This window comes from Piliocolobus tephrosceles, chromosome 14 (assembly GCF_002776525.5).
Source record: "Piliocolobus tephrosceles isolate RC106 chromosome 14, ASM277652v3, whole genome shotgun sequence".
NCBI classification, from domain to species: domain Eukaryota; kingdom Metazoa; phylum Chordata; class Mammalia; order Primates; family Cercopithecidae; genus Piliocolobus; species Piliocolobus tephrosceles.
Window position 1 is genome coordinate 1,891,152 of NC_045447.1, and position 17,957 is coordinate 1,909,108.

The 17,957-nt window shown below is 54.3% G+C and overlaps 2 protein-coding genes across 4 annotated transcripts; one reads left to right on the forward strand and one right to left on the reverse strand.

The window, feature by feature from the left end:
* Nucleotides 1-370: 370 nt before the first annotated feature.
* Nucleotides 371-13,622, reverse strand: PMPCA (peptidase, mitochondrial processing subunit alpha). Of its 2 annotated transcripts, XM_023227735.2 has the most exons (13): nt 13,461-13,622; nt 12,015-12,217; nt 11,645-11,724; nt 11,324-11,406; nt 9,613-9,707; nt 7,539-7,639; nt 6,707-6,970; nt 5,799-5,891; nt 5,418-5,536; nt 5,204-5,294; nt 5,017-5,079; nt 2,163-2,307; nt 371-1,043 (listed from the first exon to the last, which is right to left on the reverse strand). In XM_023227735.2, exons 1-13 carry the CDS (start codon nt 13,529-13,531, stop codon nt 874-876), a joined length of 1,578 nt encoding a protein of 525 aa, XP_023083503.1. In that variant the 5' UTR covers nt 13,532-13,622; the 3' UTR covers nt 371-873. The 2 variants fall into 2 exon arrangements, with proteins under 2 accessions (XP_023083503.1, XP_023083504.1); XM_023227736.1 differs by lacking the exons at nt 12,015-12,217; nt 13,461-13,622 and having other exon boundaries at nt 9,613-9,705; nt 11,645-11,700.
* ENTR1 (endosome associated trafficking regulator 1) lies at nt 13,592-17,750 on the forward strand. 2 transcript variants are annotated; one of them, XM_026457496.2, is made up of 4 exons: nt 13,592-13,860; nt 13,949-14,098; nt 16,603-16,715; nt 16,992-17,750. In XM_026457496.2, exons 1-4 carry the CDS (start codon nt 13,791-13,793, stop codon nt 17,514-17,516), a joined length of 858 nt encoding a protein of 285 aa, XP_026313281.1. In that variant the 5' UTR covers nt 13,592-13,790; the 3' UTR covers nt 17,517-17,750. The 2 variants fall into 2 exon arrangements, with proteins under 2 accessions (XP_026313281.1, XP_026313282.1); XM_026457497.2 differs by lacking the exon at nt 13,949-14,098 and having other exon boundaries at nt 13,598-13,860.
* Nucleotides 17,751-17,957: the final 207 nt, after the last annotated feature.

Here is a 17,957-nt window from a genome sequence, read left to right on the forward strand (position 1 = left end):
CCACCACGCCAGGCCACTTGTACAAGTTTTCACCCCACATGAAAAGTTGCCCTGTGGCGGCTATTCCCAAAGCCATGCAACCTTTTGGATCTCTGAAAACACCCCCATCTATGGCCATTCCTCGGCCTGGCAGCACTCCCTACCTCTAAGGCATCTGCAGGCTTTGCTGCCGGTCACCATCACCCCCCGTCACCCCGCCCCGTGCACGCTGTGACACCCCTGAAATCAGCACGTCGCATGAGAACAGGCCTCCAGTCACTGGGTCAAACCAGATGATTATCAGGGAGGAAGGCCTCCACGTTAGAAAAGCTGCCAATTCAGACAGCCCTTAAGAACCGCCCCTCCCCAGGCGAGAAGGAAAACACCGAGCTAAGATGCCAGCTGTTTATTACCAGGGAAGCCGCGTGCACACGCATGGACCGCGCTCCTCGGAGCAGACTGGGCCCTCACCTTGTCCTGTCTGTCAGAGGTCAGTCCTGGTACCCAACACAGGAGCACGGCGGCCTCAGGGAGGCTCTGAGAGGTTGCCCTCCGCTGCTTCCCGGCTCAGGGCTCCTCCAAGGAACCTGTGGGGCCCCGTGTGCCCAGAGCCCCTGAGGAGGGGGAGCACTGACCGGCCTCCTCATGGCACGCTGCACTCCAGCGCTGGGCACTTCACCTGCTTCCTGGCTTGCGGTGGTCAGGCACAATACTGACTCCACCGATCGGCACATTGAGTTCTGAAGGAACACAAACTGCGTGGGTGCTGCGGTGACATTATTTGCACTGTTTATACAACCAGACAGCTTTTTAGACTAAATTTGTGTCCAAACTAACACGCACAGGAACGGGCTCCAGCTGCAGCCCCTGGGTCTGCCAGGCCGGGGAGCAGCTCTACCGGAAGAGCCGGTACGTCCTGGGCAGGCGCCCGTCCTTGCTCGACAGAGCACTCTGGATGTGCTCGTACGTGGGCAGGTCAGTCAGGTCACCCAGGGCGGCCACTGCCGGCTTCCCTCGGAGCATCTTAGAAGCAACTCTCTTCACGTCTTCCGGCTTCACGTTGCCTAGTGCAGAGGGCAAATGTACGTCACACCAGCGTGCCACGGCCTCCACGCCGAGGCTGCGTCACTAAACACTCGGAGGGGGTGGCCACTCTGCACCACTCACTCGTGCTGCACTGCTGCTGGGGGTACCTGGGCCCAGGCAGCCACTGGGTGTAGCCAAGGGTGAGTCCAAAAGTGACAGAAGTGAGTTCTCAGTAAATGAGGACATGGTGATGACTTAAAAATGTAGGACAAACCCGCCCAAGAAGAGTCACGTTTACAGAAGAGCGAGCTCTTGGTCTGATGAGCTCCCTTTGGGACGGGCCTGCAGAAAAAACCCCGAGCCCCTGAGGGCCACACGGACAGAAGGGTGGGGTGAGAGGGGCCAGAGGGCTGCACCCAGGAAGCCCAGGACAGGAGTGATAGGGTCCAGGAAGGCCCGTTTTCCACAGAAGATGAGGCCCGAGAGAGGCTGGACACTCGCTGGAGGATTTAAGTGGAGGCTCCCGAGGGAAGCACAAGGGCCACACGGGGAAGGGCAAGTGCCCGGGACTCCAGGCCTGGACAGGAGATACCCACAGGTGACACCGTAAGCCCGAGCCACCCCAACTTAGTAGGCAGCCTGGGCCAGGTTTTAAGCCTGTCCCCCAGAAGAGTCCGATGCACATACAACTTGGCACACAGTCTGAGGAAGTTCAGACCTCCTAAGGTCACTCATGGGGGCCCCAGAAACCTGGGGCTGAGACTCCTGCCCGAGAGCCAGCAACGGTAGAGCGGTATTCCCAGCCACTGCTACTCCACATAGAATGCAGCAGTCCTCTACTGAGCCCTTTTCGCCCGCTAACTCGAGTCCTCGTTACCAACTCTGGGAAGTAGTGACAGCTGCTCCCAGGGGTGCAGAGGGTGTGGTCACCTGCCAAGGTGGCAGCAGGTACATGGTGGGGCCAGGAAGTGAGACCAGGTCTGTGACCCCACGGCCCTGCCCTCAGCCACCCCTGCTGAGGACAACTGGTGAAGGCCCCAGCTTCCGGGTGTGACAGACACACCACGGGCCCACCATGGCCTGTGGGAGGGCGAGACGGCCTCCTCTGAGCCTGGCTTTAACCTGTGGTAGCCCCTCACTGCCCCTGCAGTACTCACGGATGAGCGTGCACAGCTCGTGTGGCAGCTTTCTGGAGCGAGTGGCCAGCACCTGCCTCCCCACATCCTCAAAGATCACAGGCCTGGACTCCAGGTTCATCATGAGCATGGACGTCAGCTGCGTCTTGGCTCGTTCCAGCTCCACCTGGGGCCAGGGTCCAGTCAGATGGGCACACACCCACCCCGTGCCGCCCTCCACCCCCACGCGAGCAATGGCAAAAGGCCATCTCTCTGCCCAAAGCTGAACAAAAGAAAGGGAAGGGAAGCTGGGTGAAGTGGCTCACACCTGCAATCCTGCCACTTTGGGAGGCCGAGGCGGGTGGATCACAAGGTCAGGAGATCAAGACCATCCTGGCTAACACTAACAAGGTGAAACCCCCTCTCTACTAAAAATACAAAAAGAAATTAGCCGGGCGTGGAGGTGGGCGCCTGTAGTCCCAGCTACTCGGGAGGCTGAAGCAGAATGGTGTGAACCCAGGAGGCGGAGCTTGCAGTGAGCTGAGATCTCACCACTGCACTCCAGCCTGGGAGACAGAGACTCCGTCTCCAAAAAAAAAAAAAAAAAGAAAGAAAGGGAAGGGCCTCCCTCTGGGTACTGGGACGCAGACCCATGTCACAGGCAACCCTGCTGGTCTCCCCTTCGGGTTTTCTAGGGAAGGGCTATGCTACACGTCACCTGGCTTCTACCACACTTGACATACGGGAGCAATATGCCTCCCTTGAGTTTTTTTCACTGCCTGTGTGACGCAGTGGGAGAAGGTAAAATAGTCAACCTCTAAATACTAGGACCCCAAAGGGGCCACACGGCAAAATCAGGGGGAATACAAATGAAACACAGGTTCTGGAGCTTCCCCAGATGCCTCAGGTACAGGGCCCCGGCAGCTGATTTTAGCAAAGTCCCTGCGAGGTTCTGAGGGAGGCAGCACGGGTCCCAGGCTGCCTTCAGACTGCCTCAGGGCACAGGCAGGGGTGCTGTGCAGATCTAGGAACCAGCACACTGAAAAACAAACACCAAAAACTGATGGGCTGTGGAGACTTTTTTTAATAGACACAGGGTCTTGCTATATTGCCCAGGCCAGTCTTGAACTCCTGGGCTCAAGTGATCCTCCCACCATGGTCTCCCAAAGTGCTGGGATTACAGGCATGAGCCACCGGACCTGGCCTGTATACCATTTTTTTTTAAGTAAAATAATTCTTAATTTAGACAGGTCTTTTTGCAACTTCAGACAAATACCTAAATACTTCATATTTATTTCACGTTGACTTCACATTAGTCAAGAACTGTTTTTCTAGCAGTGCACTAGTGGAACTGAAATGCATTAATTTTAACCACAATTTTATTTCTTGAATAATGCTGCTCTTCCTGGCCGGGTGCAGTGGCTTACACTTGTAATCCCAGCACTTTGGGAGGCCAAGGCAGGTGGATCACCTGAGGTCGAGCCGTTCGAGATCAACCTGGCCAAGATGGTGAAACCTCGTCTCTACTAAAAATACAAAAATTAGCCATGCGGCTGGGTGCAGTGGCTCATACCTGTAATCCCAGCACTTTGGGAGGCCGAGGTGGGCAGATCACTTGAGGTCAGGAGTTCAAGACCAGCCTGGCCAACATGGTGAAACCCCATCTCTACTAAAAATACAAAAAATTAGCCAGGTGTGGTGGTGGGTGCCTGTAATCCCAGCTACTCAGGAGGCTGCGGTAGGAGAATCACCCGAACCTGGGAGGCAGAGGTTGCAATGAGCCAAGATTGCGCCACTGCACTCCAGCCTGGGCAACGGAGCAAGGCTCTGTCTCAAAAACAAAAATCAAAACAAATTAGCTAGGGTGGTGACACACACCTGTAATCCCAGCTACTCAGGAGGCTAAGGTAGGAGAATCACCTGAACCTGGGAGGTAGAGGATGCAGTGAGCTGAGATCAAGCCACTGCACTCCAGCCTGGGCAACAAAGCAAGACTCTGTCTCAAAAAAAATATATAAAAAATAAAAGAGTGTGTATATAAAACGTGATTATTTGTACCAGTTCTGGTCCTGGAAGTAACAAGGTTTCCAAACATATAAAGCATCAAAAACGAAGCTTAAAAAATGAGCAAACAGGCAGGCATGGTGGCTCACACCTGTAACTGTAATCCCAGCACCTTGGGAGACCGAGACGGCAGACCACCTGAGGTCAGGAGTTCGAGACCAGCCTGGCCAACATGGCGAAACCCCATCTCTACTAAAAATACAAAAATTAGCTGGGCATGGTGGTGTGTGCCTGTAATCCCAGCTATTTGGGAGGCTGAAGCAGGAGAATCGCTTGAACCCGGGAGGTAGAGGTTGCAGCAAGCCTAATTTGAGCTACTATACTCCAGCCTGGCTGACACAGTGAGACTCCATCTTAAAAAGAAAAAAGAAAATTGGTAAACAAATACAGTTTCAAACATAAAATGGAGCCAGGAAAAGGCTCGAAACACCCTGCACTGCAGCCCACCTGTGCAAGCTGCTTCACCCCACACAGGCGGCTGAGGACGACGCACAAACTCCTCCAACGTTTTCCCAGCAAAGCTGAGAGGGTCACATGGTCAGTCCCACAACTCACCCAGTGGCTCAGATAAAGAAGTGGACCGAGCGCTGGGGGAGGGCGCTGGTCTGTTTTTCTGTTTTCGGGGTTTGGACCAGGGAAGAACAGCCCCAGCAGGCTCCTAGGTGGAGCAGCTCAGCCCCAGGCTGTGCCTCCCTGGCTGCCCTGTCCTGCCCTGCTGGGACCTCGGCCCTGAGGCTCGGGGACCAGGCCCACAGGTGGCCACTCCTACACCGTGGCTGTCTCCTGTCAGACACCACAGGTATGCCTGGAAATGGCGCCACACCTCACTTACCGCGTCCACGGTTCCGCCCATCAAAATAAACTCCTTTGTGATGATTTCTACCATTTCTCGAACCTGTGAAGAAGGGCAAGGTGTGACAGTGTGGCCTGCGCCCGCCAGCCTGCTGACCCGTCTAGATAGGGATGCCCAGGTCTGGAAGGGCAGCCGTGCTGCGGATGGTGGCAAGTGGGGCCCTCACCTGTCTGGGGTCGGCGCTGGCATGGATGCAGAGGAGGCCAGTGTCCTCGTAGCTGTGGTGGTAGGAGGTCGCGTTATACATCCAGTGGTGCCTGGGAGGAAACGAGAGTCACAGGAGTGAAGGGGAAACCAGAGAAAAGTCACCTGGAAGGTGGCCTCATGGTCCAAAAACACACCTGGCCTGGCCTGAGGATACAGAAAAGAGTGCAACCAACCTGTTGAGCACATTGAGGTAGAGCCTGGAGAACATGCCCTTGCCGGGCCCGCCAGCCGAGAAGGAGCCGCCTCCGCCCATCATCATGTTCAACACCGCAAAGGGGATGAAGTCCTCCTCCTGCAGGGATGGAGGGCAGAGCTGGCTGAGCTGCCCACACCGTGTCAGGAGCACTGTCGGACACCAGGCACGGAGGGCAGAGCTGGCTGGGCAGCCCACACTGCGTCAGGAGTGCCACTGGATGCCAGGAATGGAGGGCAGAGCTGGCTGAGCTGCCCAGACTACGTCAGGAGCGCCATCGGACACCAGGGACGGAGGGCGGAACTGGCTGAGCAGCCCACACCGCATCAGGAACGCCATCAGACCCAGCACTAGGACTCACCAGGAAGGAGCAGCTCTCCAGTCCAACCATGATGTGCGTGAGCTCGGGGATGGGGGTCGGGCCCAGGCTGACATTGGACATGTCTCTTTCTAGCTGTAACCAAGAAAACAAGCAAATGTTGCCATATGAAAAACAGCAAAGGCTCGCAAACCCCAGATCAGATCATCCTCAGAGTGGTTACACAGAAATCCAATGCCAGCCAGGCACAGTGGCTCATGTCTAAAATCCCAGCACTTGGGGAGGCCAAGGTGGGCAGATCACTTGAGTCCAGGAGTTCAAGACCAGCCTGGGCAGCATGGCAAAACTCCATCTCTACCAAAAATACAAAATAAATAAATTAAATAAATGAATAAATACATACATACATACATACATACATACAGGCTGGGCACGGTGGCTCACGCCTGTAATCCCAGCATTTTGGGAGGCCGAGGCAAGTGGATCATGAGGTCAGGAGTTTGAGACCAGCCTGGCCAACATAGTGAAACCCCATCTCTATACAAAATTTAGCCAGGCCTGCTGGTAGTCAGGAAGCTGAGGCAGAAGAATCACTTGAACCCAGGAGGCGGAGCTTGCAGTGAGCCGAGATTGCACCACTGCACTCCAGCCTGGGCGACAGAGCAAGGCTCCGTCTCAAAAAAAAAATGCAATGCAGGCACCGGCAGACCCATTCCCCTAGAGGAAAGAACTGTGTCTACCTTCTGCGGGAGTTGTGCTCAGGCCTAGCAGTGCTCACCCTCAGCAGGGGACATATCCCTGCCCTGCTGTAGGATTACAGTATGTGTTAAGGCAAAGCGACAAGTGCAGTCAACACCTATCACCCTCAGAATCAATACAAAAACATGCCATGCCACGGGCCAGGAGACGTGTTCCCCACCCGAGGCCGTGAGACGTTCCCGCCACTTCACCTTGGCAATCCCCCCAGTGTACTGGGCCACGGATCTGTCAACATCCACGGCCTCTGCGCTCCCCCAGGCCGGCTGGACTCCCAGGAGGTACTTCCGGGCACAGTCCACCAGATGCTCGTGCTCCACACCCACACCGGCCAGCACCATGCGGTCGGGAGTGTAGTAGTTCCTCAGGTAGGAATGCAGCACCTCCCGATTGATCTTGGCTATGTTTTCTGTGGGGCAGAAACGGTGCAGGCCAACTGTGTTCTCCCTGTAAGCCGCCTAATGGGGAAGAACCACAGACACAGGTGACTGAAGACAGCGCGACCAGGCTGCCTCCAACAAGCAGCACCAGCGCCCATCTGCAGCCAGCCCTGGGAAAATCCTACGCAAGCTGATATTTTACTTGCAGTTTGGCAATAGCAGCTGTATGTGTTTATAAAAAGAGTAATCTGCCTCTCCAGAAGAAAAATTTACAAAAAGCATAAGATTAATTGTGTTAAGTAGTAAAGACCTAGTTACTATAAAAACTGGAAAATACGAACATTGTATAAACAGCAGACTCAGAAATCAAGAATGTTCTAAGCTGGGCACAGTGACTCACGTCTGTAATCCCAGCTACTTGGGAGGCAGAGGCAGGAGGATCACCTGAGCTGAGCCCAGGAGTGCAAGACCAGTGTAGGCAATGTGGAGAGATCTCATCTCAAAAAACACAAACTCAAATGTTACATACACATCCATAACCTGCAAGGACAACATCAAGGAGGCAAACCAACCCCTCCCCACCACCCCTGGTGTCACAAGGGCCACTGATCGGGGTGCAGGGGCATTCTCGAGTTTGACATTTTACTTCATGAATCATCTCAGTGAGAAGTGGCTCTGGGTCAGGCCGCAGGTTCAGGTCCTCCAGCTCAAACTGGACCGCCATCCGCGTCATCTCGACTTCCTCATCTGCAAGAGAACCCAAAGGCGGGCTCGGTCTGCACTGGCACAGATGAGGAACACAGCAGTGACCCACAGCTTGTGTGCTGGCCTGAGCGTCACTTTTTGGTGGCTGTTGGCAGTCACCTCTGCCTTCATCTAGGGGCAGACTGGGTGCTTGTGTGAGTGAGGGGGACTGCCACAGGAAGCAGGAGTTGGGGGGCCTGGGCCTCTCATGCCACAGCAGCCATGTGAGCCTGCTAAGCCCTGGCTTCCTCACTGGTGAAAGGCACTGAGGATACCGGACCCGTCCATCTCCATCCCAAGTGCTGCTGTGAGGACATGAGACCAGACAACGAAGGTGCATAGAAACAGAGGCACACGCTGGGCGCAGTGGCTCATGCCTGTAATCCTAGCACTTCAGGAGGCCAAGGTGGGTGGATTATCTGAGGTCAGGAGTTGAAGACCAGCCTGGCCAACACTGTGAAACCCCGTCTCTATTAAAAATACAAAAATTAGCCCGGCGTGGTGGTGGGCACCTGGAATCCCAGCTACTCAGGAGGCTCAGGCAGGAGAATCGCTTGAACCCAGAAGGTGGAGGTTACAATAAGCCAAGATCACACCACTGCACTCCAGCCTGGGTGACAGAGCGAGACTCTATCTCCAAAAAGAAACAGAGGCACAGACAGATGTCAAGGGTGCAGCTGTGACAACAAGATCTTAACGTGGGACTGTAGCCTTCGAACACCAAGACCAGGCTGCTGTGAAACGGGGCACCCTTAGGGTATCTGGAAAAGCCAACTTTCCCCTCTCCTGGTCCCCTGGCAGGGACTCAAAGTCCTGCCATCTGCAAGCCTGAGGAGGGTAATGGAAACAGTAAAATGGAAATTTCTGGCACACACCATTCAAGTTGTTTAAAGACAAGCCTTTGCTATCAGCAGTCGGAGGCGCCCTTCTGAAACGAAAGAACCAATTTCACTAAAAACATCCCAGGGCACAGATGTCTCAAATACACACTCTCTGAAACACCAAGCACTTTTACAATCACCAGCAGTTTTTTGTTTTTTTCCTTTTTGTGGAAAACAGAGTCTTGCTATGTTGCTCAGGCTGGTCTTGAAGTCCTGGGCCCAAGTGATCCTCCCATCCCTGCATCCCTAAATGCTGGGGTTACAGACGTGAGCCAGCACGCGTGGCTACTAGCCCTATTTCTTTCTTCCTTTCTATTTTTGAGACAGGGCCTCACTCTGTTGCTCAGGCTGGAGTGCAGTGGCACAATCATGGGTCACTGCAGCCTCAACCTCTCAGGCTCAAACTATCTTCCCACCTCAGCCTCCAGAGTAGCTAGGACTCCAAGTGTAAGCAACCACACCCAGCTAATTCTTGTATCTTTTTTTGTAGAGACAGGGTTTCGCCATGTTGCCCAGGCTGGTTTCAAACTCCGAACTCCTGGGCTCAAGCGATCTGCCTGCCTGAGCCTCCCACAGTCCTGGGATTCCAGGTGTGAGCCACCGTGCCTGGACCCAGCACTATTTCTTTCTTTTTTTTTTTTTTTTTTTTGAGATGGAGTCTCACTCTGTCGCCCAGGCTGGAGTACAGTGGCACGATCTCGGCTCACTGCAAGCTCCGCCTCCCAGGTTCACACCATACTTCTAGCTCAGCCTCCTAAGTAGCTGGACATACAGGCGCCGCCAGCACACCCGATTAATTTTTTTGTATTTTTAGTAGATACGGGGTTTCACCATGTTAGCCAGGATGGTCTCGATCTCCTGACCTCGTGATCCACCCACCTCGGCCTCCCAAAGTGCTGGGATTACAGGCGTGAGCCACCGCGCCCGGCCCCCAGCACTATTTCTTATGAGATCTCGCTGTCGCTTTGTGTTGGCCTAAAGCTTCAATTACACAATTACAAGGTGCTCTTTTTCACGGCTGCAGGGCTTCCGCAAACCTTTCTGGCATTCCCTATGTCCAGGCCCACCTCAAACGCCAGCGGGTGGGATCCACACCTGTTAGCCGAGGCTGCAGAACCACATCAGCCAGTAAGCCGACCACTGTGTCCAAGCCTTTGCTATCAGCAGACACAGCATACATCGTGGTGTCTCTGGAAGAAAAGACAAGCCCACAATGGCAGGCCCTGAGCTCACACTCTGCTCAACAGCCAGGGGATGCTCGCGCTTCGCATGCCAGGGGGACAAATGCCAGGCCCTGAGCTCACACTCTGCTGAGCAGCCAGGGGGACGCTCAGGCTTTGCGTGCCAGGGGCACCTCCTACCCTTTGTCGGGGAACAGCAGACACTTTTCCCCTTTCTCTTCTCCTGTCTTACAGTGTGAAGCTTGGTAGGCAGGACTCAGCTACACACAGGTTGAGTCAAAATGGAGCCACTTCTGATACAGGTTTTTGTAACTATAGTCTCTCTCAGGAGGTGAAGTGTTTCATCCCAGCCTCCTGTTGACTGAATGAACCCACTGGTGAGTGTGGAAACACGCCTGGCCTTGGCTGGCTCGGGGGACAGCAATGGCTGGCTTGTACGGAGCTTCTGTCTCGCTGTAACATCTGTTCCCGGCATGAGGCACAGAACAGTCAGAAGCGCACAGAGCTGGCCCATGGGACAGACACGAAATCACAGGGTGATCTGAGATCAAGTGTGACCAAGTGAGACCAAGCAGAACAGACGCAACAGCCGTGAGGAAGAGGGAGCTTGGGAGGCAGGACGTGGCCACCAGTGCCTCTGAAGAGGGGACTTGGCTGGACCTTCACCCTGAAGAGGAGCCATTCTCAGTGACTTTGGCTCACGTGGGGAGAACGGCAGAAACAAAAGCCTGAGCTGAGGGCGAGGGGGGCTGGGTCTGAGTCAGGACACCAGCCACCTGGCCAGAAAAAGGAGTTCATCTGGGATGAGTGAGATTTGAGTCAAGAGTCGGAGGACCAAACACACCAGGCAGGAGCCTGGCAGGGGCAGCTGGGAGTCAGGGGGTATTAAGAGGCCTTGTTTTAGAATGTGAGTATGTTACCTCCAAGCTTACTTTAATTCTCAAGCTTACTTTAATTTAGCATTTGACGTGTCTTTTATGTGTAATTTTTTTAGCATTCAAACTTAAAACATCAACCATTTTAAAAATCTGTGATCTGTATCCACCCATCTCACACTGCACTTTCTGAACAAGCTCCACACCTGGCATGCAAAGACCACTGCACTGTGCTCCAGGCAACACTGTCCCCTCCCTTCACCAAGCAGCCACTACCTCCCTGGCTCGGTGCCTTTTGCCCCTGCTGTCTCCTGGTCTGGAATGCCTTCTGCCCTGTGTGTCTAGCAAAGTCCTTCAGGTTCCTTCAGGAACCAGCCCAATCCTGCGTTTCCTATTATTCCTTTCCCAACTCCAGACCAAGTCAGCTGCTCATCCTCCTGGCTCCTACCGCCTTTGGCTACTGGGTCCAGCACATACACAAGGCCCTCTGCTCTATCTGGTAACAGGGCCTGCTCTACATCCCTGGCATGCAGCCAACAGCCTGGATGAACTGACGGGGGTGAACTGAGGTCCTGAGGGCTGTGCTTCTCTGCGTAAGCGCTGCCCACCCAACTCTCCATCCAGAACAGGACTCTTCTCCCTGTGAATCTCCACACCTCCCAGTGGGAGGGGCTCAGACGGAATCTGAGCAACGACCAGGACGTCAGTTCCCACGGACACAAGTCACTTTGTACGTAAAAGCTGGTGTACCTTGATGTCTGGCAGTCACAAATACCGCCATGCTTTTCCAGTGTAAGCAGAATTTCATCTTTGCTGTCAAATCGAGCAGTTGACTAGTAAAAATAAATAAGAAAACCTAAATAAGCAATCCAGACTACTCCTAAAATGCAATTATTTTTAAAATTTACTTTTGCTTTTAATACTATGTACAAAAATTATCTTTTAACTTAACTCTTTCATTAGCATTAACTTAACAACTTAATAATTTATGAAAATAACCATTATAGAGAAGAAAAATCTCAAACTTCCTTCAAAAGTATAGTCTAAAAAATTACAAAACTGGGCACTGACCGAAAATGCCAATTTTTCCAAAAAGTGAGCAATTCCACTAAGATATTTTGCTTCATATCTTGATCCTGAATTAATAAGAACTAGTAGGAAAAAGAAAATTGACAGGTTAAATCAGATATTCAAAATAAAATTTAATCAAGAGAAACATTTTAAAATTTCAATATGACATGATAATCACATTCAATTATATGAGAGTGATTGTGCTGATGGTTTCACAGGTGTATGTGTAGGTCAACATTCATGAAATCGTACACTTTGCTTCCACTCAGGGTACACTTCATAACTGGCATGCTAATTACAACTAACAGACAACTAAAGCATGTGCATGTTAAAAATGCGGGACCACCCACGGCACCACAACAGTACTTACTTCCTACTGTACAAAACTGTCCAAACTTATTCTGAGATGCCACGTGAAGCCCATTATCCAATGTGGTTACTTTGGTTTCAAACTTTTCCTGTCCATCAACTGTAGCAAAAACAGGCTTGGGTACTCCAGGTAAAGGAGAAGAGAGGGGGATGTTGGGATAGGCACCACCACTACTAAACCGTCTGTACGCAGAAGGTCCAAACCTAAAACAGAGAAAGTGGCCCAGTTGCAACAGGCTTGAGACAACGAACCTGTGATGACCTCTCAGGTGCAGTTAGTTGTGTTTTGTCTGGGTTAAAAGTAAGTATCTGCCTTTCTAAAGGACTTATTTCTATAGACTTTGGAAGACAAAGCAGAGGCTGACAACAAAGGCTCAGCCACAGGACCTGGAGCAAACTGGTTCCATCCTTTGGGTCTTAGTTGCTATCTCTGTAAAATAGGGCTTATTAACAGTAACACACTCGAAGTGCAGTTTGTACACATAAAGCACTTAACAGCTCTGCCCTCCAACAGCATCACTGAAGTCTTAGAAGCCATACCCCTTATTAACCTGGTCCGAAGGTGGGGTGTGACTTGGTCTCTGTCTCCCTCTCCAAACTCATCTCTTGAACCCCATAGGTCCTGGTCACACTGATTCTTCTGTCAATTCCTGGAACACATTTGATTCATCCCAAAGCTTCTTCACTGTTCCAGGGCTTGCCCTTTGCCCATGCCTACCCCTTCTTTCATTCTTCAGCTCTTCCCTTAAATGTCACCCTGATGGAGGACTATCCCTCATCACTCTAGTCTTCCCTGTTATTTCCTATCACGAAAGGCTGCTTGTTTACTCCAAAGCATTTACGCGATGGCCGATACTTTGTTCACGTTCCAGTCTGTATCCATCTCCTGGAGGCAGCACCTCTGCACCCCTGAAACAGCGCTCGTTGTGTGGGGAGGGGCGATGCCTGTGCTGTCGGAACAAAGTTCCAGCGTGGGGAAACGCAGGCCCGGTCACTTGGGCGGGAGGGTCGGTGGGGACGGAAAGGGTTCTTAAACGTCAGAGATCAACGGACGCTCAGAGCGCAGCAACCGAGAGCCTGGACCCTCGTGTCAGAACCCTGCGGGTCTAACAGAGCTGGGGCCCCACCGGCTCGGCCTCCTGAGGGAGCACGCGGCAGAAGCACAGGGGCAGAGATGAAGCATGGCCTCGGACAAGGCCCGTCGACCCGGGAGATGAGGGGGGAGAGAGGACCCAGAAGCCGGGGAGAGAGACAGATAGGACTCCATCCCCGGGCTTGAGGCGCAAGGCAAGGCAGGGCCCCTGTCGCCTCGGGGACCACACCAGTGTCCCGAAGTGCGAGCCCGTCGAACGGGCGCCATGTCGCCTGTAGAAACCAAAGACAGAGCATCCAGAAAGACTCAAGGCGCCCCGGTCCCAGGCTGAAGCCTGATTCGCTTTTGGCTTACCTCAGCCGCGAGCGGCTCCAACAATCCGACCCCCGCAGCAACCGCGTCGCCACTAGCACCACAGCCGCCATCTTGCGTCTCCGCCCCTGCTTCTGTCGTCACTTCCGCTTCCGCCCGCGGATTCCCCGCCCCCTCGGCGACAACACAAGACGTTCCGGCGCGCGCTTCCGGTGCTCGGAGCGGAAGCAGCGGCGAGAGGCTCGGAGGAGCGGGCACGGCCGAGCGGCGGGCGACGGGGGCGGGCGACACGGACCGCGGCCGGGGCGGAGCCGGGGCCATGGAGCCGCCGCTGCCGGGCTAGGCAGGTCCTGCCCCGCCTGGCCCGCGGCGATGTCGGGCTACCCGCGCCGCCCGGGCGCCACCCCGCTGTCCCGAGTCCGGAGCCTCGCCATTCCCGACGGTGAGCGGGGCAGGGGCCGAGTCCAGCGGTTCAGGTGGGCGGCGGCCGCCCCGGCGCGGAGTAAAGTCGCTGTTGTCGTTGCTTCCAGCTCCAGCGTTCTATGAGCGCCGGTCTTGTCTCCCCCAGCTAGACTGTGAGCGCCCCCATGCCAGGGACCTGGACTCCCCCTTCTTCGGCATTCGGCCGGCCTTTATGTGCTATGTGCCCAGCCCGGTGCTGGCTTCCGTGGGAGACACAGGTGAGAGACGAGGGCGCCGGCCCCGGGGACGCCTTCAGTTCCCGCGCCACCTGTGGCACCTCCGCTGCCGTAAGAGCTCGTCCAATGACCCAACAATGAGCACGGCGCTCACTGCGTGCCAGGCACTCGGAATTCAAAGGCGGAGTCCCCTGCTAGGAGCTCACAGTCTGGTTGCGGGGAGACCTCCCCCCAGACAGACAGTTCCAGTTCAGGATGGTTAGTGCCCGGGGAGCACGGGAGCCGGCCCGCTTTCCTCGTGGGGCTGAAGTTGGGGGGCCTTCACCCCAGTGGGCGGTGATTGGAAACCGAACTGGAGCATTCCATCTGCCTCCACAGCCGGCCAGTGGCCAGATCTGGTTCATCCTCGTTCTACCCAAGCAGAAGTGCTGCTGGGTGCCCGGGGTGTGCGGGAGTGTTTGTGTGGCTATGCCAGGGTCCGAGGACATTCAGGGGGTGTCACAAGACAAGAGGACACGCTCGCTCCGACTGGGCTTCAAAACCTACTGAGGAACCTCTTTCAGACCACAGACACCAGGGCCAGTCTGTGCGAGTCAGGCCATCTCCAGGGTCACAAGTCCGGGAGCTTGTGTTTTTTAAAGTTCTCTTGGCCGACCGCGCGCCGTGGCTCACGCCTGTAATCCCAGCACTTTGGGAGGCCGAGGCGGGTTCATCACGAGGTCAGGAGATCGAGACCATCCTGGCTAACACGGTGAAACCCCGTCTCTACTAAAAGATACAAAAAACTAGCCGGGCCAGGTGGCGGGCACCTGTAGTCCCAGCTACTTGGGAGGCTGAGGCAGGAGAATGGCGTGAACTCAGGAGGTGGAGCTTGCGGTGAGCCGAGATCCCGCCACTGCACTCCAGCCTGGGCAACAGAGCGAGACTCCGTCTCAGAAAAATTAAAAAAAAGGTTCTCTAGGCTGTGAGAACCACTGCAGTGGAGACTCCATGTGCAAAAAAACCAAAAACACAAATGTGAGGTCATAAAGACTTCCTGCCATCATGGTGGGTGACATTGTTTCTTTGCAGATTTTGGCTCTGGAAAGGGGAAGTGTTGTAAGCAGAGCCCGTCAGGAGCCCACAAGACACAGTTTGGAGGTAGAGTAGTTCAGTCACCTTTTCTTCCTGTCTCCATCCAACACGGTGCCAGGCACGTGTCTGGTGGCAGGACTGTTGATGTAACGGGCTATGTGGTGTATCTGGAGCCCAAAAGAGCAGGTGGGGGTGGGATTTCAAGGGTTCGTCTTGACCCTAGAGTAGGAGCGAGGTGCAAGGGCAGAAGAACCTGAGCGAGGGAATGTCAGGGAGCAGGGAAGTCCCACCTCGGGGGCTGGGGCCACAGGAGCCGGCTTTACATGGGGCTCACAGCTGGGAGGGCCCAGCGTGGCTGCTTAGTCCCCGGAGGGCGGGAAGGCGGCGAGAGGGAGAAGAGGAAGGTGGGCGTTAGCTAGGTTACCTAAGTAGGAAAGTCGGGAAGAGGGTCAAGGAGCGCCGGATCCCCAGTTTTGCAGCACCTGAGGAGCTTGTTGTTACTGTTGTTGTTTGTTTTTTCGAGACGGAGTCTCGCTCTGTCGCCCAGGCTGGAGTGCAGTGGTGCGATCTCGGCTCACCGCAAGCCCCGCCTCCTGAGTTCACGCCATTCTCCTGCCTCAGCCTCCCAGTAGCTGGGACTACAGGCGTCCACCACTACACCCGGCTAATTTTTTGTATTTTTAGTAGAGACGGGGTTTCACCGTGTTAGCCGGGATGGTCTTGATCTCCTGACCTCGTGAACTGCCCGCCTCGGCCTCCCACCGTGCTGGGAGTATAGGCGTGAGCCACCACGCCCGGTCACCTGGGGAGCTTTGAGAGCTCCCAGCACAGGTTGACTTCACACCAGGGAACTGGGTGTGTGCAGTGCAGTGGTCTGGGTCGTTTTAAAGCTCCCCAGGGGAGTTTTAGTGGGCAGCACGGTGTGGGAGCAGGGGCCGAGGGGTGGAAGGAGATTTCAAATGCAGACGCACATCCATGTCACTAATGTCACTACCCACTTTCAGCCACCTTCACGCTTTTTTTTTTTTTTTTGAGACAGAGTCTCGCTCTGTCGCCCAGGCTGGAGTGCAGTGGTGCGATCTCGGCTCACCGCAAGCCCCGCCTCCCGAGTTCACGCCATTCTCCTGCCTCAGCCTCCCGAGTAGCTGGGACCACAGGCATCCGCCACCACACCCGGCTAATTTTTTGCATTTTCAGTAGAGATGGGGTTTCACCATGTTAGCCAGGATGGACTCTATCTCCTGACCTCATGATTCACCCGCCTCGGCCTCCCAAAGTGCTGGGATTACAGGCGTGAGCCACTGCACCCGGCGTCCTTCACGCTTCTTAGTGCCACCTGAGTCATGGTAGAACAACGAGCGTAGCTACCCGATCTCACAGGTGGCCATGCTCTGGAAAGACAGGTAAACAGGAAGGTTCCCTTTCAACGCTCTTCAGTGGACTTTATGCATTTGTGATGTCTGTTATTTCAGATGACAAATTTGAAGATCTTGAAGAGGCAAATCCATTTTCCTTTAAAGAGTTTCTGAAGACCAAGAACCTCGGCCTGTCAAAAGAGGACCCGGCCAGCAGGATTTATGCAAAGGTAAATCCACGGCATTGTGGCCGATGGCTCCGTGGGACGTTTCTGTTCTGGCCTCTGCAGCTTCCTTTGGAGGAGATTGTGCACGAGTGTGGCAGAGCAGGGCAGGCATCAGTGCTGGGGAGCAGCTCTGGCCTCAGAAGCTGCTGGGCTCCTTCCAGTAGATGAGATTGGGCCTTTGTTGGTGTTCCGAGGCAGAACACAGAGAAAAGAAGATGCACTCCGAGTCAGAAACATGGCCTCCACTGGTTTGTTTGTTTGTTTTTTTTTTTTCCCCAGGTGGGACTTGACCACAACTCCCCACCCTCCCAAACCGGGGGGTATGGCCTGGAGTATCAGCAGCCATTTTTTGAGGACCCGACAGGGGCCGGTGACCTCCTGGATGAGGAGGAGGATGAGGACACCGGATGGAGTGCGGCCTACCTGCCGTCGGCCATCGAGCAGACTCACCCCGAGAGGGTCCGTGCTGGCACATCGCCCTGCAGCACATACCTTTCCTTTTTCTCCACCCCGTCGGAGCTGGCAGGGCCTGAGTCTCTGCCCCCATGGGCGTTGAGTGACACTGATTCTCGCGTGTCTCCGGCCTCTCCGGCAGGGAGTCCTAGCGCAGACTTTGCGGCTCATGGAGAGTCTCTGGGAGACAGGCACCTGCGGACGCTGCAGATAAGTTACGAAGCAGTAAGTGAGCTTTGCGACGCCCTCTGGCACAGCGCCTGTCCGAGCAGCCTCTCCCAGGGAGAACCTAGAGCCATCCTGCCTCCTGGGTGGCCTGGTTTGATTTCCAGAACAAGACGACTTGCGTAACAGCCTGCTATCCACTTTCCCTTTGACTTTGCCTCTGGTTACACGTGTGAATAGAACCGGCTAAAGAGGACTGGTGAGCTAGAAGCTGTGAATTGGATGCAGTTGGGCACTTAAAGGGCTGTACCCTCAGGAAAGGCTGGCTGCAGTCGTCAGCTCAGGGACATCTTGCTAAGTATTCTAAGAGGAGGAAATTTTTTTAAAAATTATAGTCACCTAAAAGGTTATAAGCTGTGAGTAAAAAAAATTATTTTTAGCTGGGCGCAGTGGCTGACGCCTGTAATCTTAGCACTTTGGGAGACCAAGGCAGGTGGATCACGAGGTCAGGAGTTCGAGACCAGCCTGGCCAACATGGTGAAACCCCTGTCTGTACTAAAAATACAAAAATTAGCTGGGTGTGGTGGCAGGTGCCTATAATCCCAGCTAATTTTTGTATTTTTAGTA